Here is a 21,624-nt window from a genome sequence, read left to right as displayed (position 1 = left end):
CAGCAAGTCACTGCCAACACTGCTTTTTTTCTCATATCCCCATGCAACAAAGCTATGTTGACTGAATGCTGCATCTTACTCAAGTGCCAGAAAGCTTACATTAGAGAAAGCTGAAAAAAAAACTGCTCCTGTCAAACCACAAGGTCTTACCCTTCTGCAGATGATATACACCGAAATCAATTGGAAGGAAAGAGCTTTCAAATGTTAGGTTACTCTCACTTTCCTGTAAGGAATTTTAGTAGGAACAAAAAAAACTGGAAGAAGATTATTCATGAGACAGGACTTAGACCTGCTTCTCTCTCTTTTTTTTCCCCCCACCCTTCAAATTTAGCAGCTCAGAGAGTTTGAAACAATAATCAGAGGCCAAAGTTTCAACTGAAAAAGCTGGGAAAAAAACGATTTTCCTTTCAGTATTAAACTTGGATTGCATTGAAAGTGAGTAGCAGTTATAACCGATGTTGCCATGGATTTTATTTTTAAAGCACGCATTACTACCAAGTTAAATTTAACAAGACTGTCTCCCGATTTACTGGGCATTACATCACAGCAAGGGAACAACATCTGTGAGCTGTAATAAGAGTCATAGTTAAAAAGCAGCTTAAAGAAGTGCACCGCTTTACCGTAACTTGCAAATGTACACTCGCTTCCTGGGTACTTTTGACTAACAAAAATCACATCTGCTTTATTAATTAAGTTTAGCAATATGGGAGAATACCGTTTAGAATTCGGCATTACGCCACCATAAAACATGCTGATATTAGAGACGGCTCTTCATTTAAAATAGCAGTTTTGTTAGTATTCCACTGCTAGAGGTGAAGGCATTTGCTGGTGATTACATTTAGTGCAAAAACACTTATACCCAAGGCATCACTAAAAGAACATATAGTAGCATTCGAGCATAAAATCAGCACAAATGATTCCACAGGGATGATTTCTCCTTTTGATAAGAAAAGAATCTGTCAAGAATGGAGCTGGACCAACTGCGTTACTTATAAAAGCAGTTGCCAGTAAGCGGCCTTAGAGCCAAAACGACCTATTGAGAGCTCTGTAAGACAACAGTGGGCATGAAATGAAATGATTTAAAGTGAAACTTTTCCTGACTGAGCAGTAGAGAGGCGTGTTCACAAACAGACAGGAGTTGTTTAGTTACAGAGCGTGGTTGTGGCAGGAGCAGTCGAAAAACCATTTTCCCACACAGACCAGCAAGCAGAAGTTAAAGGCACTACCATCTCAGCCTTCTGAGCACAGAGATCAACATTCAAACTGCTTCCTAAGGGAACCACACACAGAACCAGGTACTGCCTTGGTGCTAGGCTATGGCAGCTGGACCAACACAGAAGTGACACACAGCAATTGCAGCTAAACCTGCACCTCAACCTGTAACTTCATTAAAACATTCAATTTCATCCCGTGTACTGAAGTACTGACAAAGGTAGCCCTAAACCACCTCTGTGATTGTTTTACACTCAGACAGAGAGGGTTAGAGGGGGAGGGGGTGAAGAGTCTGAAATCTCACCTCAGTGGGCACTCACTTCAAGGCTAGGGAACAACACTGAAATATTGCTCAAAGAAGATTCCTTGAACATTAGTGGAGAGGAAGAATTCAAAACAAAAATGAGAGAGCAGAAATTCCTTACTCTGTAAGCAGAAAAAGGAGAGGAGCGGGGAAATTTCAATCACACCTATTTGAAGGCTTAAAAATAATATCCTACCGTTGTGTATCTGATTTTTTCCCCTGCCTTTCTCATCTGCCAAACCCTGTGTATATGAGATTCCACCACTTTTTCTGTAAGTGCTGGTGACCTCAGTTACAAGATATAACAGCACGAGGCAGTGAAGAACAGCTTGCTTTGCTGAAGGCATAAAGCATATAAACAACTAGCAGGAGAAGCAAAACTCTGTAACATACTTTAGAACAGTAAAAGCTTTTCAGCTCAGTTTCACCTCACAAGTCAGAGCAGGTGAGAAGCAGAGGCAGGATGCTGCTTGCTCAGCTATGGCAAAAACAAGAAAGGTCTGCCTTAGACAATAAATCACATTCTAAAAGTTAAAAAAAAAAGAAAAAAGTTGGATGTCATACTCGCATTAAAACAAAAGGTTAATGTTTAAGTTGAAATAAACCTCTCTGTGGTTTAGCATCGTAAGAGTCATTTTTAAATTACTAGTTTAGCCTGTGAACTAAAACCACTATTGTATTACATTAATCAAAGAGTGCTTGTAAACACTTCATGCCACTTACCTCCAGCTCTACTGATCGCCTGAACTGAGCTCTGAGCACTTCTCTGATGGATTCACTGACGTTCTGGAGAACAGCTCTTCGGGCCAGCACTGGAAATTAATGTCAGTCAGTAAGTATACTTTAGCTTCACCTCTTGGGCTTCATCTCTAAGCTGTATTTGCAATTGTTTAATGCGTGAAAAAGCAAACAAAGAGATCAACTGTGTCAGACAAACAGGACAAGGAAACAGGTAAAGGTGGGACTATATCCCAAAAATCAACTGAATACAGTTTAAGAAACTACAGGTTTCTCCCTTCTTATTTTTGGCAATATCGAATGTCTTCAGTATTCGAGTCAAGGAACCTTCTTAAAAGTCACTCAAGTGTTCAAATAGGGTCTGAAACTTGCAGCAATCAGTCTGGTCTGCACACCACAATGAGACTGCTGTCATAACGCAGTGTAAGTTTTGCAGGCAATGCAAGGAATGCAGATGAGGTCAGAAAAAAGCCACAGCAAATATGCATCTACTTTTCTCTTAAATAAAAGTAAACAAATGTGTCTTTGGTTACTGAAAGGGATATCCACTAAGAAACTGCTTCAAAACCCCCATGCCCTTATGGATATTATGTCTGCTTGAGACTGTAACTGAGGACAAGGAAACAACTGAGAAGTATGACACTGTCATTCTGCATCTATTTTCCACCAGTAAACTGCCTACAGAACTACTACTATAAGTTAAAACAAATCTTCCTTCTCGCCAGCAGTCAGCTCACCTTCATATCTGGAGAATAAGACAATTATCACGCTGCTTTCCACATTACAGCAAAAGTTAAGGGCAAAATATATTGATTACCACAGAGTATGCAGCATTTCTACAGCTGCCCTCGGTTAGTTCTCTGGTACAAGCCAAAAGGAGGTAGGAAAACACCAAAGAAGCAAAAACACATGCTGAGACAATTGGTTCTGAAACACGCTAACATATTTTCTTCTGGTTAAAACCATTGCAAATCTAATTGAAGTAAGCAGAAGAGGAGGGAAAGTGCAAACATAAGCTAATAGAGTAAAATGATAAAAAAGGTAACAAAATCAAAAAAATTCTTTAAGCCAAATCTCCTCTTTCATACTAAAGCATTATCCCACAGGTGGGCTTTCTGCAACAGTGTCAACATTATGGAGAAATTCAGAACAATCAGTTGCAGAATGTTACTACAAGAATGATTGTTTTCAAGCAATCAAATGAAAAAGTAGCCTCGACTATATGTACTTATACATACACATCAGCAATGTTAAAACACAGCTTCATTCACCGTGCAAGGCAGATGTAGTTCACTGGCCTAGCAAATTCCTTCCCTTCAAGTGAATTCTACTATACCGAAGAGTAAAACATGCATGAATTTACAGCTATTTGACTAAATGTTGCACATTTCTCTGATATACTCAAGTAGCCAACTCAACACCTGCAGTTTAACTGAGGGCTCACAACACAGTGGTTTCTGAAAACGAAACAAAGAAGTTGGTGGCCTCTCACCAGCAGTGACGAGGTACGTGTCAGGGACCGTGATGTCACAGACGTAGGGCTGCCTGGTGGTGCTGGTGGCAGAGGGGAGGACGGCAGCTCCTGGACGAGTGGAGGTCACCAGAGGAGTGGAGGAGGACATACCAGACCTGCTCATGGTGCTGGTGGCTGTGGTGGTGGGGATGGTGCTGGCAGCAACTGATGTGTCAGCATCACCGACTCCTGTTGGAATGTCGTACCCTGTGGGAGGGAGGGAAGTCAAGGGAAATTGTGTGGGAACAAACAGTGTGGTCACAGACAGAGATTCTGTAGGAGAGGGGAGAACGCTGCTGGCATCTACGTGCTGTGTCGGGTCGCCAGGGTCTGCGGTCAGAAGGGCTGTTGTGTGAGCGCTGCTCTCGCTGAGGGATGTTAAAAGCAGTGTGGCCTTAACTGTAGCACCAGTATCCTCATCTGAAGCCAGACTAGTTGAGAGCAGAGATGAAGACGCATTTAAGACAGGAGTTGTTGGAAACGTAGTAAACATGGAGATCAGATTTGTTTCATCGAGCAAGACGCTGCTTCTAAGAGGCCCAGTGTCGGAAGCGGGCAGCACCAGGGCGGAAGCCACGTACTGCAAGGAGGAAGGGGAAGGCTCTAACTGAGAGGTAGCTCCTGGTACAGCTGAGGTAAACATGGCTTCGGATCCCACCGGCAATACTGATGGTGCTTCCAGAAACACAGACGAGTCGGAAGGAAAACTTGACGATGGCATTATTTCAGGTACATGAGCACCTGGAACAGAGGATGCATTTGAATAGAAGTACGAGGTTTGCCCGACCGAGAACAAAGACACCTCGAAGTTAGTGGCAGAGCTGACAGCAGTAGCTAAGTCCCAGCTGGAAACATCCTCAGAAAGTACTGATGTCCCAGTCAACAAGGTCTGAGGTAACAGTGTTGAGAAATCACTCTGCATAACAGAGTGAGAAGTTAGCACAGCTGATGACAGAAGTAAGTAGCTAGGTTCAATCAGAAATGGTGTTGATAAAAGAGCAGACGAAAAATCTGACATATTTAAAGACAGCTCTTCCCTTGCAGATGTCTTGTCAAATGGAAGTATGGATTCTGATGGCTTAAGCTCTGGCGACTCCAGCCAAGTTGTGGGGCTGACTGCAAGTGATGCAACCAAGTGGCTTGGGATGGTCGCAGACTCCAACAGAACAGTGCTGGTAGTGGGATGTTCTACACGAGTGTTTGGTGCCAGTGACACAGTTCCTGTGACAGGCAGGGAAAACTGGACAGCAGAGACATCCAGTGAGGTCTCTCCGGGGAGCTCATGGTAAGAAGGAGAGCTCACAGGTTTTCTGTCATCAAGAGTGGTGTGCACAGTGCTCAGTAAAAACAAACTCGAATCAGGGATTTCAGCAAATCTTGAAGAAAATGAAACAACTGGTCTTGATGGAAAAGAAGTATCAAATATTTCAGGTGTAGGCTCTTCTAACTCATATTTGTCGGTAATTACAGTTGTAAACGGAGTTATGCCTTGTACTTCAGAGGCTGTGAATGACAGAGTTTCAACATAATCACCTGAGCCCACATCGTGTTCTGGGGAAAACCCTGCTTCTGGCAGAAGAGAAACGGAGTCACAATATAAACATGAACTGTATGATCTCGTGAAAGGCACTGCGCTTATGAGCTCGCTATCAAGCTCAGATTGACTTGTTATTTCCGAATCAGCAGGCAAATTTGGTGCTGCACTGGAGAATTTCTGTGTAAACAAGCCGGCACTGAGAACTGTATCAGGGTAGGTGGGCATGGCAGTTGAGTGACCCGGGTAAGTTGCAAATGGAAGACTGATTGAAAACAAAGTAGACTCAGCACTAGCTGTTGCAGCAGCTGTGGCCCAGGGAATACTTGGAGCGGGGTCGGTCCTTACACTGACAGCTTCTGTTGCCCTGCTACTCATACTGGTGTAAATGTCACCACTTTGTGCTGTAGCACCTGCTGCAGCTTGGCTATGATTTTCACCCAGCAGCTTGAGATGGACAGGTGATCCCTCTGATGTGGCCCCAGGAAGAAGAGATGTTAAACTTCTGTTTATGTTTTCCCACATTGTGTCCACCTCCTCAGAAGGAACGGGAGTGAAATAAATACCTGTATCTGATGGGTGCAATGGCAAGTGCCTGCTTGCAGTCAGCATTCCACTGTCTGGTACAAAAGGCTCCAACTCTGCAAGACTGGCACTGTAATCAAGGACAGCACTCAGTGGAGTCTTTAGCTGTGCTGTTCTCAAGACATCGTACGGCGAAGAAAAGACAGATAATGAAGGTGTTAGTACCGGAGTTTCTGATGTTTCTCTTGGTGGCCATACTGTATTAACTGAGTGATGATCCGTTAAAATTGCAGAAGACTTCAGTGGAGGAGTCCACTGTACCTTTGGAAATGGGCTAATAAATTTGTCATCACTTAAGAATGCCTCATTGCTTGTTACGGAGAAATCTATCAACGGCGTACTTCTCTCTTCTGAAATTCTGACCATTTCTTCTTGGTTAAATGAAGTCACATCAATAGGAGCGGTAACTGATGATAAAAGCGTTTGAAGAAAATTACTTTCTTGGGACTCCAAAGTACTTTTTGCTAAGGCCATTTGTGTTCTGCTGCCTGATATGCTTTGGTGCACCTTTGAGTCCATTGAGAAATAGGATAAATTTTGCTGCTCCGAAGATATCTCATCTATATAAAAAGAGAAAGAAAAACAAAACAAAAATAGCAGATTAGCTGAAGCAGTGAGACTGGAAGGAGCAAACCTTCCAGAATTCTACTCAGAATCCAAGGGTAGAGACAAAACTGCTCAATACTTGAAAAATCTCCATAAGAGAACAAGCATTAAGTTCTTCTGTGAAATCCCATTCCCTTTAAATAAGCAGGACAACAGGAGCCCCTCTCACTCATCCCTTGACAGCAGCACCCCAGTGAGCCTGCAGAAGGGAGAGCAACTCCCTCTCCTAAGGTAACTGCACATGTCAGCTAATGCGCTCACAAAGTAAGCAATCAGAAAGGGTAATAAGGTACAACACAGAAAAACTTTGTATAACTTCAAGGACTAAGTTAGCTCTTCTGCTTTCCACTAGCATCACATTGTTTCTTCCAGTTTTACTGTTACTTCTTATTAGGCACACAAGCTGATCCATTCACTTCCAAGGACCAGCTCCTGGCAATATCAGAAATGAGTGACGCTCACACTATTGATGAGAGATGAAGGGGGGTTCCCTCTACATGAGTCAGAAAGCACATCTGCTGCCATAAAACATATCCAGCAGTTATGTTTACATTGCCTGCCCCTCATCTCATTTTGGCCTGTAAACAGTTGTGGCAAATTGCTTCACTACACAACTACCATCTTCATTCACATCCTGCTGTAGGAGTTCTTTGTTTACAAAACTTTCACTGCTTCAGCTTGCAGGACTGAAGTAGTCATAGCTGAGCTCAAGCAAGAAGGAGGAAAAGCTGTGATTTCAACAGACTTTTTGACAAGATTCTTGCAAAAAAATAATGTATCAATTGCACAACTTGACTATAGTTTCCGCTCTTGCAAAAGTATTCTTGGATTGCACAGAAGATGTGCATACAAACTTTTTCCAACCATGGATGTGTTTCACAGAGAAAAGATTTATCACTGAGCACTTCTCTGAAATGTCTAGATGGGATTACTAGCCTTCAGTGTTGAATGTTCAAGGAAATCACAGAAAACTGCCCCCGGACATTTTTTCTAGGGTACAGACAAAGGTTTCATTCTTAGTTTAGCTATCCCCCAATCATCCTGTTTTCCTAGCATTACTGTTTGCATACTGGAGTCTACTGACAGCACACACTGAAAAAGCTGGAGGGGGGGTGGGAATCCCAGCCAATTAAACCACTAGGAAACAGCTGAAAATAAAAGCCAGTGTACACAGCAGAAAAGTGCCTGATGGTGATACAGTAGACCGCTCAAGTGTAGCTACATTAGCGAGCCCATAGAGCATGTCTTGAACTCTGTAGTCCACAGCAGATCTTTGCAGGAGCAGTTCACCTATCTGTTACACACTGTTGCCAATTCAACAGCACTTTCCAAAAGTGATAAACTGCTGCCATCACCCCCTCTGCCCTCGTCTGCTAAATTCCCTCACACAGTTTTTCAAGCGCTGACACATTGACTTGGTAAGTTCTGAAACTGCTGATCTGAGAAGCACAATTATAAGAATTAACACACAGAGCTAATGCCACTATAACACCAAGCATCGCTATTCGAATAGTACTGCTGTGATAACATGCTTTATTTTACAGATTCCGTGTGCAGTATTTTACAGTGTAACAATTATCATTCTCTTAAGCAGTCCCGAACCATTTTCTCCTCATGGAACACACTGTAAGCACTGCCAGCTACACGACATTTGTGGCGTGATGATGAAACAAATTGCCTTAGAAAGCTCTCAAGCAAAAATAAATAGAGAAATAGATAAAAAGTTTATAAAAACTACAACATAGGGCGCTGTTGCAAAAGCTGTGCAGGACAAACACACAAGTACATCCTTGACTTTTTCCTCAGAGGTCTGCTGCTGGAACCCAATGCAGCACAGCCATCCTGAATAATGGCTTACAATAGTGGTTACTGTGAGTAACAGCAAAAGCAGTCACTGAGAGGCAAGGGACTGAAGCAAAGACTCCCCAGCAGGGACCTGTGATGCCAGCCCCCCTTGCTGACAAAAAGGTGTCTTACGTTTTCTCCTCGTTGAAGCTCTTCGTTACCCCACTCCTTCCCCTGACTTTAGTTTTTGCCTTTCTGCTGTTTTGAGTAAGCAGGGAGCTACTAAAGGAAAAGAATCACAAGACCACTAAACACTCACTGTCAAAATGCATCACTTCTCTCCCAGTGTGCATAAAGGTAGGCTATCAGTCCTTTGAAGTAAAATACTGTAAAATACTGCCCATTTTTGTCAGACTTCAGACACCCGGTGTTTGCTTAAAATGAATTCCAAATTACAGCCAAATGCATGAATGAAGTTTTCCTTGTACATCATGGTTTCATGTGTAATCCCCAGCAGTAATAACCCAAGAGTTGGGTCAGCCTGAAGACAGAATGCACAGTACATGTGACATTAGTACACAAGATACTTAATATGACTGGCAACGGTGTTCACATTCTGATTAGTAAGAGCACTTCTGATCTGCAAAAAGCTACAGGTGATGATAGATAAGCTGATTCTGCAGACAAAACAAGTGCACTGCCAACGCACACCCATGCTGTGCACTTTCATCTTCCTTCACCCACAGAGAGCCCCTATTATCTTTGTTCTACTTGACAAGGCAAAATCCTGCTGAAAGTGACTGCAAGTCACAAAGATTTCTGTAGAGCTAGTTAGAATCACAGCATCGTCGAGGTTGGAAAAGACCACCAAGATAATCCAGTCCAAACATCAACCCATAGTTGCACTAATAACAGTTCCAGAGACACGTATACCGCAAGGGCAGTCCTGGTTTTAAATTCACTCTAACTTTACAGCTAGACTTTCATTGAGAACCTGTGTTTTGCTTTGAAAGACATGAAACAATAGCTAGGAAGGAAAAGAACTTCAGAACAAAACGTGGTGGGATTTTGTTTATTTGTTTTTAAGGAAAACAAAGAGAAGAACTACTGCCAGAGCACAGAAAAGCTACAAGACAAGGTAAGAGCACTGATTACTTGAGATGAGTGGAGGGAAATATTCACTTGTGCATACAAGACTTTGAAACAAAAACTCTCTGGCGAGTTTGCAAGCCCATGTTCTACATCAGTTCCTTTGCCTGGCTTTTCAGAAGCAGGGAGTACTAATGACATGTCATTACTAATACAAATTATTGTTTTGTGTCATCTCCAGCAGAACAGCACACTACTTGACTACTGCTTGTCAGAGCTACGCACCGCTCGTTGGGCGCAGATGGGACGTGCAGCAGATGTGCCAGGGAACAGCCAGAGAGCACACAAAGAGGAGCAGCACCGTGCTCTGAAGGAGGCGAAGGAGCAACACATGGCAATCACATCCTCATCGCTGCAAAGCAGCCGATCTAGCTACACTGTGGGACAAAGGAGCTGACAGACTGCACATGTTCCGCTGTACTTTAATGACGCGACTGCACAAAGCTATTGATTAATATCAATGCTGACTTGTTTGCTCGCACAGCTGTTGTTGCTGGGTGACAGACTCACCATCCAGCAACTGCGCCACCATTGAGCCAGGCAATGGTGACAGGATGACAAGCAGACAAGCCGTACTCCACAAAGCTGGTAATGGTATATAAAAAAAAATTAGATATCTCGGGAAGCCAAGCTGTGATGCTAAGCTACAGCAAAGGGGAGGGAAAGAGAACACCGGTGCAAATGGTCACATGAGCCACAGATGGCTCCAAGACAATGCTTTCATCCAGACAAAGACGTTCAGAAACCAAAGGAGCGATAGTAAAACCAAAATGCTAATGTGCGTGGGGTGGTGAACTTTGCTGCTTCCACCACCCACTGAAACAGACTGGAGGCTGAGCAACATCAACCAACACCAAAACCTGTCACTGGACACAACAAGCCCTAATGCTGCATTTCCAGAAGCATGGCTGGGCATCGCAACATTGGCTGAAATGTGGTGAGTTCGTGAAGGGCCATAATACCAGCACACCACTTTCCCAGCAGCAAAGGGCTGCTGCAGTCTGTAGACTTCTTTGAGGACAAAGCCTACCACGTCAGATTGCCAGAAAGGCACATGTGTGCGAGGCCCAGGAACTAGGCTGGTCACTGATGCAGTAAGCAATTAGAGAAATACAGTCTCCACTCACTCTACACTTGCATTGTTGGAGAGAAGCCCTGTTACACTCTACATACTCTATATAAAGCAAAACAACATTTGCATTTAAATACATATTGGTATACAAATACATAAAAATATATCACTTTTTTTTTTACTGCTAGTAAAATATAGCAGTATTACACTGCCACAACTATCAGTATCTATGAAAGTGTAGGCAGCTTCTTGTCTTACAGAGATCTTCATTTACAGGTGGTAGGTACAGGCAGAACAACAGAGAAAAAAACAACAAAAACCAGATAAGTCTTTACTTGTAATAAAATTAAAACTCATGAATAGAAATGTTAGTTCTGTTGAGAAACTAAGTACTGGCTAATAGAGTTTGAAAACACTAGAAAGTGCCAGAAAAGTAGTTCAACATAAAAATCATTAAAAAAAATAATCTGTAAATAAATAAATCATCAAGCTTTAGCGTCTTTCCGTTTTAAGCAAGGAGAAAACAGAGGAGTTACGGTAGATCAGCAGCCAACGCTAAATGCATTCCAAGTATTACAAGAAAACCCTCGACTAGGTAACAGCTCCCAAATTAAAATTTTAGCTACAAACTGACTAGATGGCTCTAACTTTGGGCAGACTAATGTGTCATAGAATCATAGAATTGCTTGGGTTGGAAAGGACCTCAAGGATCACTGAGTTCTGACTCCCCTGCCACATGCAGGGCCACCAACCTCCAGATCTGGTACTAGACCAGGTTGCCCAGTGCCCCATCCAACCTGGCCTTGAACACCTCCAGGGACAGGGCATCCACAACCTCTCTGAGCAGCCTGTGCCAGCACCTCATCTCTCTCTGTGAAGAACTTCCCCTGGCATTCAATCTAAACCCTCCATTGAGCTTAAAACCATTCCCTCTTGTATTATCACTGCCTACCCTTGTAAAAAGTTGATTCCCCTTCTGTTCATAATCCCCTTTTAAATACTGGAAGGCTTCAGTGAGGTCTCCTTGCATCCTTCTCCAGTGCTCCAGCCCTCTGATCATCTTCATGGCCTGCCTCTGGACCCTCTCAAACAGCTCCACATCCTTCCTTGTATTGGGAGCCTCAGGCTTGGATGCAATACTCCAGGTGGGGCCTCACGTGGGCAGAGTAGAGAGCGTCGGTCACGTACCTGTCCCTGTTGGCCACCACCTCTTCTGATGGAGCCCAGGATACCACGTAACATCTCAAAGAAGTTTACAACAAAATTTTTGTCGTTCACCACGATTCAGGTTTTTGCTTGAGGACTGTAAAGTCTGAAACTGTATTAACAGAACATAGTGTGGGATGAGACCACCCAAGGGTAAAGAGGATGACAGGTGCAAATGTAAGTGAATAAATCGTCAACTCTTCCTCATGCAGCTTAACACTCAATAACTTCTTTATTTAACAGCATTTAGCCCAGCTTCAGTCAAGAAAGCCATGTACGTATTAGATCACTACAAAAAATACCCACGGCTCTCTTGTGTAAGCCTGTGACTAACTTCTTAGGTGTCTAGTTTGTAGGAAAATACCAGTCACAGAGCACTTCCAGCTGAAAAGTCCTCTCCTTCCTCCTCCATGAGACAATGAGCACAGACTGAGCTGTGACAGCAACCCTGTCAACACAGCAATATCATGGCAAGGATAGGGCTGGGGGTCCTGCTCCTCAGCAGGGCCGCAGCAGCTTTCAGAGGCTGCTACTGCACACACATGCAATGCTCCCTCCAGTTAGCACGTGCTGGGGCTGCATGAGGGGTAAAGGGCAACAACAGGACAGGCAACCCTTTCTCAAAGGTGTTCATCATCTTCCTGGGAAAGATCCCAAGCATCTCTCAGCATTTAAAATGTATGCTTGTGGATTTTCAGTATTTAACATGCTTAAACTACATGAAAGACTAAAATAGAAAAAAGATTCAAGAAATACCAAATTTAAGTCACAGTAGCCTTTTCTACTGCAGTAAGGTTGAAGGCAACATTTCACAATAACAGAAAAGGCAGTACTAAGAGAAAAGCAATACTGTTACTAGGAAGCACATACAGTGGGTGTCTATGTACGTGCAAGCTCATTTGCACACCACGGTTCCACACGCAGCCAAGAAAGAAGTGGAACATCTTGAAGTCGTTCTTTATCCACATGCAAACAGATGTGGCTCAGCTGCCGCCCAGGTGCAAGTTTACATGAAATTCTCCCTCCCCCACAGCAAACCAACACAACTTTCCAGCTCCAAATGAACAGAAAAGATGCACCAAGCACAAAAGGAGGCAGTACAGGCAAACCCTTGCTTGCCTGCCAGCAGGGTTTGATGAATTCCTTGTAGAAATAAAACAGGTCTCGTCAAAGATGGTCTCACTGAACTTCATACTTTTCTGAGGCAAAAAAAATACATTCCTCCTCAAGCACTACATCTAAAACTGGTCATAGTACAAACTGATGCCTCAGTGAAGCCAGGCTTTTGCTGAAAACCACCAAATTAAAAAGCCATTAAGCAGTCTGGGATCTCAATTTCTATGGATGACCTCATCAGAAAACTCACAACCTCCATTCTGATCCAATAATCTTCCAAATGTATCTGTGGCTGAGGCAGAACTCCTCAGTAGTTCACAGTAACCAGTAGTTTAAAAGAAAAACAAACAAACAAACAAACCACCAGTCCTTCTTTATCTAATACAATTGTAACACATTGTTTTGCACAACAGGGGAAAAACCTTGGAACTCAAGGGAATCTTTTCATTATGCAAAAGACAACAGCATACAGCAGATCGGACAGTAAGGATAGCAGAGCACACACAGATGGAGGACAGTGCAAACACCTCCACACACTCACACAGCGAGAACTACCCCCACACAGTATTACTGCCTTTGAAAAACTGTTAGCAAGTGGGTTGGGAACAAAAATCTGTTAAACAACAGTTTTTCATGACTGCAAAACACCTGCAAACCCAAACATTCAAGATATCCTCCCTTGAGTTACAGGTCACTCCCTACACTGCTCTTAACAAACAATTTTAATACCCAGGTGAGAATCATAGAATCATAAAGGTAGCAAAAGAGAAAAAGACCACTAAGATCATCCAGTCCAACACCAGCCCATCCCCACATGCCCACATCCCTCAGTGCTACATCCACAGCTCTGGAACACCTCCGGGGACAGTGACTGCACCACCTCCCTGGGCAACCTGTGCCACTTCAGCATCACTCCTTCCGAGAGGAGATGCTTCCTAATATTCAACCTGAATCTCCCCTGATGCAACTTAAAGCCATCTCCTCTTGCCCTATCACTGTTATCTGGGAGAAGAGGCTGATTTCCACCTCACCACAACCTCCTTTCAGGTTGGTGTAGAGATCAATAACATCTCCCCTGAGCTCCTCTTCCCCTCACAGAACAACTCCAGTTCTCTCAGCCACTCCCCATCAGATTTGTGCTCCAGATCCCTCACAGCTCTGTTGCTCTTCTCTGGATGCACTTCAGGGCCTCAATGTCTGACTTGTAGTGAGGGTCCCAAAACTGAGAGAGGACGTCAAATACAGACTGCGGTTTGATGTATTCCTACAGAACATCACCCACAGCTGAGGAAAGCAACAGCTCTGTACAGAGCTCTGCGCTCCAGCGTGACTGGCTGGCCAGGCACACAAACACATACAGTGCTGCAAATCAAATCACACTTAAAAGTCTTTTGTTGGGAGCATTCACGCTTTTCTGGCATTTATTCGTATGTGACATCATCATGTGGGAAGCCATGTGTCAGAGATAAAGAACACATGAACTGGAATTGGCTCTGCAAATGTTAATTCTAAGAAAAACACTCACCAGATTCGCTCATCATGATAAGCGGGTCATGCTTTTAAAAACAGAAAGTAAAAACTTTATTCCCCCCATACAACTTTTATTTTTTCATCTGTTTACTTTCTGCAAAGCAACTCGGTTTCTACTATCTAAAGAGTTTGTGCCAAATTTGCTTTGTTATACAACCAAATGACCACTGAGAAGCTTCCTGCTTAGGCTCAAGATTGCAGCTTCCCCCAAAATGCAGAGATACTGCAAGCTTTCAAAAAGATTGATGAAATTTATACTAGCCTTCTTTTTACAGATGACATCTATCACTGAGCAGTACTTTGCGCCCATTGCATAGAAGTGCTTTTAGGCAAAGCTACATCCTTAAAATAAAGAGAATTTTATCTCTTGAATTGTGTTGTTACCATAAAAATCTCTTGAAGCAATGAAATGATGGAAAGTCTGAAGTCAAGCGCAAATATCTAATTAAAACAGAGCCTATAGTGGTATCCTAGTAACCCAGTTATCCACAGGGACTCTATTCATTGACATATATTCTTAACTGGGCCGTGCTGACAAAAGAAATGTATACCCTTGACTGAGCTTTCAGTTGTTCAGGTCAGCAGGCTCACCGCTTATGTGCAGTGTTGCTGCTCCCAAATTGTATTATTCAAGAGGATTAAGTGGAGGCCCGAATCTACGACACCAAAAATTACTTCAAGAAATTAATTCAGAAGACTGATGTTTCATAAAGCATGCTGAAAGAGCAAAAAAAGATTTTCAACCAGCAGAGTAATATCAATGTGTACTGAAATCAGAGCTACAAACTTGATGGCACCTGGCCCATAACACTGAAATATGCCTGCACACACTCAGTTTTCTAGCAGCTACTTAGAATGACAAATCCTTTGCGTTGGAAGGTATCCTTAAAGGTCATGTAGTTCAACTTCCCTGCAATGAGCAGGGACACCCTCAGCTAGATCAGGTACTCAGAGCCCCTTCAGCCTGACACTGAGTGTCTCCAGGGATGGGGCACACATTGCCTCTCTGTGCCAGCGCCTCACCACACTTACTGTAAAAAAAACTTTCTTATACTATAGTCTAAATCTCCCCTCTTTTAGTATGCATACATTTCCCCTTGTCCTATCACAACAGACCCTGCTAAAGAGTCTGTCCCCTTCTTTTTCACAGCAATCCTTTGATACCAAAAGGATACTTACACATACATAAATAATATTGGAAAGTTCTTGTACAGTCAGATATGAAAGCATTTAGTAGCACTCCTAGCACGGGTCATTAGGCAAATCAGGTTACATGAGAGAGAATTCTATCAACTCACCTCAGAGGAAAGGGAAATGGTAAAAGCCAGGAAAGAGCAGAACAGTTTCTGAGAAGCTTTTGAGGCTGAAGCTAAGTGTGCACCATGATCTCTAATCGCTGAAAGAAATGCAGTGTACAAGGAGATGGAACCTAAGTTCAAGAAGTAGTCACTTCTTAAGTAGAAGTTTGAAATAAGTTTACCTAAGATTTTGCTTCAAACCCTTCAAGGGTTATTGAGCTTCACCTCACTTAGGAAAAAGAGAAATAACCCAGAGAAGCCCCTGCAATAAATAGGAAGTTTCACCATCTAATAGCAAAGGTCAAACTTCTGCCATTACTCATAGCTGTCAAACTTCCAGAATTCACTTTCCTGGGAAAATTATTAAAGAAGAAGGAAAAGGTAACTAGTAATATTTCAAATGAAAAACAAAAACAAACAAATAAAAACACCACATGCTTTTCTGCCCCTTCCTAGCAGACTGTTAGGCCCAGGTTTGGACTGCTCAGCACTGAAGATAACCATCTGAGATCCTGGAATCTCAAATAGCATGTTTCCTTGTACTAATATTTCTAGATTTAGAATTAATTCTGGTCTTTTTTTGTCTTCTTCTCCTTAATAACATTCTCAAAATGCGACAAGCATAGGAATCTCAGCCCTTAACATGCTTGAGAAAGGAAACTTGCCCAAAGCGTATTCACCCTTGTTGTTAATGCAATGTAACATACCTAATCACTGCTCCCAGAGCATTCTTCTGGAAACAGGTTATCCAGAGCCACTGCAGTCTGCTTTATCAGACCTGCAGCCAATTTCATGACTGACACAAGTGAATTCAACACTGCCGGCTCCAGTGAAGTTGCATCATCTTTTCCCAGCACTAGAGTGGATGCTCTGGGACCATGAGTTACCAGTAGGAGAGTAACACCCAAGTTATTAAGGTGAATCTTCTACCTCTCAGTACCCTTAGTTGCTCGAGGTGCATGTGGCACCTGGAAATTAAGAAAATGAAGCTATGAACACTGACATCCCAAGCCCTGACTTCTGTATCACACCAGGTGCCAAGGCCATCCTGTGGTAAGAACTGGAGTTTCTGCACAGCCCTATAGACGATACAGACTCTGTTAACAAAAGAATGAATAAAGTGTTAACAAGTGTGGCATGAATGTACTAGAAAAGGAAGGGATGTGCTGTTAGAAACAGTGAATACAGACATAATCCAGAAAAAGAACTGAAGGTGTATTCTTCATAGAAGCATCCATAGAAGAACCAGGAAGGTAAAGAAGAATTGTGATGAGCAGAGAAATGTGCGGGAGTGGAAAGCATTACAAATCCCTGCTTCTTACAGAGTCATCTCATCACAGCATTCTTGACATGAACAGTATCACAACAGGAATAAAACAAAGCAACACTTCCTAACTCACTGACTGGGACATACACTACAAAAGTCAAACATTAAAAAAGAGAAAACAGGGACTTTCCTCATAATTCGTTGTGAAAGGTCAATTTATGCACCTTTCTCAAGCAAGACTGCTAGCAAAGAGCAACCAAAACCTGTTTAAAAACAGCTGAGAATTATTGATACTGCAAAGCCACAGCCTGGCCACGCTAGTTTTGCAGAAGACATTTTAGTTAAAACTGACATTTACTAACAACATGAAACAAAATACCTTCTTTTCCTTGAGGCAAAAAGGACAGACAGTTGGCAAGGCATCATGCAGACACAGCTAACAATAGCCAAGTCTGCCACGTTCATGAATAATCATTCTGAGCACTTCACCTCTGTTGCCATAAAGCATCACATTTAGATTTTTTAAGATCCACAACACACCACTACTAACACTGTTAGCTTAGCAAACTGTCATGTGACTGAACGATGACAGTGTACAGACAGTCTAACACCTCTCCTGGTCCTTCAGCTCACTGGGACATGCCTCTTTTCTGCCCTCCATAGGCTCTATGGTGCGAAGCTGCAAGAGATCACTACTACGGCTCAGTAAAGCTATGGGCACAGGAGTCAGTAAGGAAGCATAAACTGCAATACACACAGGGACATGTATGCACTACTCTCATACAGGCAGCAGCATTAAAGGAAACAGCTACGTATTGCATTCTGAACTGAATTTAGGAACTAGGGTTCTGGATTACCACAAATTGCTATGACTTTCCCGAGGCTGAATTTCAGGAAAAGACTCTTCACATGGAAAGTTGATGTACTTCTTTTATTTGTATATAAAAGCCAATATGATTTTTCAAAATAAAGATCAGACCCCTTTCTGATCAAGCACACAATTATATTCTACTTTATTACACGCTTAGAACAATTTAATTACAGGATTCCTCAGTTATTTTCTAAAAAAGAAAGCTTATGCATATCACAATATTTCCAAACAAAAGAAACGAAATGAAAACGACTGCACATGTTAATAACTACCTTCATTTTTATTCCAAATAACAGGTTAAAATGGCCAATTTCATTGGATAAAGAAATAATCCTGGTATGGTCATTTCCATAGTGCATCAGTTATCAAATTCAGTGCTGTAATTGGGCTTTATATGGCAAGGTTTTGTTAGTGGGGGGCTGCAGCCGAGGCCTCTGTGAGCAGAGCCCAGCAGCTGCCCCATGTCATAACAGAGCCAGCTCCAGCTGCTCCAAAAGGGGCCTGCTATCCTGTGCAAGAACAGGTGGGAGAGAGGAGTGAGAAAATGTGAGTGAAATAGCCCTGTAGCCAACAAGGTCTGTGCAGAAGGAGGGCAGGAAGTTCCCCAGGCACTAAGCAGAAGTTCCCTGAAGCCCAGGAGAGGCTGATGGCAGAGCAGATCATACCCCTGCAGACGGTGGGCACCAGGCAGAGCAGATCTCCATGTGCAGTCATTGAGGAACCCATGGAGCAGCAGTGGATGGAGCCTCAAGGAGCCACAGCCAATGGATGCTCCCACAGGGCTGAAGCTGCAGCCCATGGGGAGCAGCCCATGGTGGGGCAGGAGGGCTGAGGGAGCTGCCACCCACAGGGACCTGTGCTGAAGCAGTGCCTGGAGGGTGGGCCCTGTGGTATGGAGCTGTGTTAGAGCACTGCCAGGAGAGCTGCAGCCTATGGGAAGCCCACACAAGATCAATTTGGGAAGGACAGCATCCCACGGGATGGACCCACATGGATGTCATGGAAGGGGCAGAATGAGCACGGAGAGGCAGAGATGAAGCACTGTGGGCTGACTGCAGCCCCCATTGCCTGCTCCCCTGCACCACTTGGTGGGAAGAGGTAGAAAAGGTTGGATAGCCAGGGTGAAGGTATTTTTTCCTTGCTTTTAGTCCTCACAGCTCTAGTCTGTTATCAATAGACAACGAATTCCATAAAAACCCTTCTCAACCCATTAGCTGTTTTTTCATCATATTTTTCTCACCCTGTGCTTTGAGGAAGGGGAGTGAGTGCAGCACGGTGAAGCCAATCCACCTACTGGTGTGAAGCCATCACAACTGCTTGGAAGAATTCTAAGTGAAACAGGTTCAAAAGGAAATGATGTTATTCATGGTAACTATATACATACACCTTAGAAACCAAGACAGTATTACCAACATGAGATAGCCCAAAATAAATTTTATAAATAACTGCCCGAAGAACTGTGATTAAAAAATAATTCCCTACAGAAAAGATCTGTAAGAAAGGATGAAGTCTTCTATATATTAAGCTGATCTCTATGGCTTAAGAGGCTGCACTATGCATGTGGCTACTTTCTCCCCTCATGATCTTGGCCTTCCCTATGGTTACACAGCTTAAGTGCCCATGATTGAACAGACGGTGTTTCTGAATCAGGTCTCAACACTGACACTTGCATTACATTCCATTTACAGCCAACAGTTTCTTGGGAAGGGACTTCTACCCTTACTAGATCTGACTGCAGTACTTGTACTACCCCACTAACATTCTTTCTCACTGACCTAATACATATACTGGCAATAGAAATATATTATCACAGACCAAAGGCACAACCTCTCCTCTACCGGATAAAGAAAGAGTTCATCAAGGTGTTTTTCCCCAACTTAATATAAAAAATCATTTTGAAAACACAGAGAAATTCCTATTTTCATTTTAAAGTGCACCAGACTGACAGACAGTTGGCTGAATATCAGCCAGCAGCGTGGCCAGGTGGCCAAGATTGCCAATAGCATTCTGGCTTGTATCAGTAACAATGTGGTGAGCAGGACTAGGGTAGTCATCCTGCCCCTGTACTCAGCATTGGTGAGGCCTCACCTCAAGTACTGTGTTCACTTTTGGGCACCTCAGTACAGAAAGGACATGCAGGTGCTGGAGCAGGTCCAAAGAAGGGCAACAAGGCTCGTGAAGGGCTTGGAGAATATGTCCCATGAGGAGCGACTGAAGGAATTGGGACTGTTTAGTCTGGGGAAGAGGAGTCTGAGGAGAGACCTTATTGCTCTCTTCAAATACCTGAAAGGTGATTGCAGCAAGAGCGAGGCTGGTCTCTTCTCACTGGTGAAGGACAAAGGGAAATGGCCTCAAGTTGCACCAGGGTAAGTCTAGGTTGGATGTCAGGAAACACTTCTTTACAGAAAGGGTTGTTAAGCACTGGAATGGGCTCCCCAGGTTGAGTCACCATCCCTGGATGTGTTTAAAAACTGCTGGATGTGGTGCTCAGGGTCACGATTTAGCAGAGGGTTGTTAATTAGGATAGTATGGTTCAGTTGCGGTTAGACTTGATGACCTTTAAGGTCTTTTCCAACCTGAGCAATTCTATGATTCAAATGTGGCTTAACACTACATAAAGAACAAATACTTTTGGCAAAAGTGAGCTTGATTATCCTTTACTTTTAACCTTACACAGGTATTCATATGTGTGAAGTGCTGTCCTAGCCTGGTAAAGTCTGCATGCAGCACACAGGAAATAACTGCCTGTGCAGAGAGCTAGGTCTCATTCATAAAATAGCATGGTGAGAAAGAATCTGTTAATTAAAATGGAAAGAGAAAACGTGTTGGGAGTATGATAACTTGAGAAGCTTTGCTCTCAAATGCACTATATTTAAACACTCTCATTTGCAACAGTCTGAGCCTTATTCAAGCACAGGAACTAGATTTTCCTTTCAATGCAGCCTTTTTCCCACAGGTCCAGCATTATGTGGCACTAAGCACAGCTGAGCTTAGCCTTCCAGCACAGTCCTGTGCAAAGCACCTCAAGTGCTGCATGAAAGGCAGTGCTCCTGACCCAGCTGACTGCACAGTTTTCCATGAAGATACAAAAACACAAGTCTGCTGTCTCACGCTCTGATACTACAGAAACATGACAGGTATTTGCATGTGACTTTCTGCCCTGTTTTGGATATTGTCCTTCAACAATTATGCCCCAGTTACAAAGAACACAATGAAAAGCATGAAAATAGGAATGAGTTTCTCTAATGAAGGGAAGGTACATAATTAAATGTGTTGTTTTTAAGTACATGTAAAGTCACTGCAAAGAGGAATAATCCCTTTTCCACATTCACACCGGATAGCTCAGCAGTACTAATATCAACAAGCTTAAAACACCAAATAAAACACCGAAATTAGCCATTAGAACAAGTTATCCAAATGTCAAGGCTGTTCTACGTTGGAAAGAATGGCTTCAGATGGTTCAGAAGTCTCCACCACTGGAGGGCTTTAAGAGCAGTTTAAACAATCACATTAGAAATTATAATTACAGCTGATCCTTTCTTTGAGGCTTTGAGACTTCTTTCAGACCTATTTTCTCTGATCCAGGCTGTTCAGACACATTGCACAGGGAAATCAATGTCATGCGTTCAGAAAAAAAGTTGCTGGGCTAAACCTCCAGTGTGCAGTTTCTCATACACAGCAAAGCTGTTTGAAAGAAAATAACCCGATCATCTGTGCTTATAAACATCCACACTTCCCAGCTACACGAGAAAGGAAATTATCCAGGATCTGCTAAATTAAAATTGCTAGTGTGAATTGCTACCATAAGTATGAGGTTGCCAAGGAACGCTTCAACTAA

General features: G+C 43.0%; 1 protein-coding gene across 3 annotated transcripts in view; it reads right to left on the bottom strand.

The window, feature by feature from the left end:
• The window catches only part of KIAA1549 (KIAA1549 ortholog), a 131,119-nt gene that overhangs the window by 64,297 nt on the left and 45,198 nt on the right, over window positions 1–21,624 (bottom strand). For all 3 annotated transcript variants that reach the window (XM_072345845.1, XM_072345864.1, XM_072345854.1), the window contains exons 2-3: window positions 3,747–6,446; window positions 2,240–2,328 (exon numbers count right to left, since the gene is read on the bottom strand). In XM_072345845.1, coding sequence (XP_072201946.1) covers window positions 2,240–2,328; window positions 3,747–6,446 — 2,789 coding nt within the window. The remainder of the gene's footprint in view (window positions 1–2,239; window positions 2,329–3,746; window positions 6,447–21,624) is intronic.

This window comes from Excalfactoria chinensis, chromosome 1, assembly GCF_039878825.1.
Source record: "Excalfactoria chinensis isolate bCotChi1 chromosome 1, bCotChi1.hap2, whole genome shotgun sequence".
NCBI lineage: Eukaryota > Metazoa > Chordata > Aves > Galliformes > Phasianidae > Excalfactoria > Excalfactoria chinensis.
Note: the sequence above shows the minus strand (reverse complement) of the source record. Positions and strands in the feature narration are given on the sequence as shown.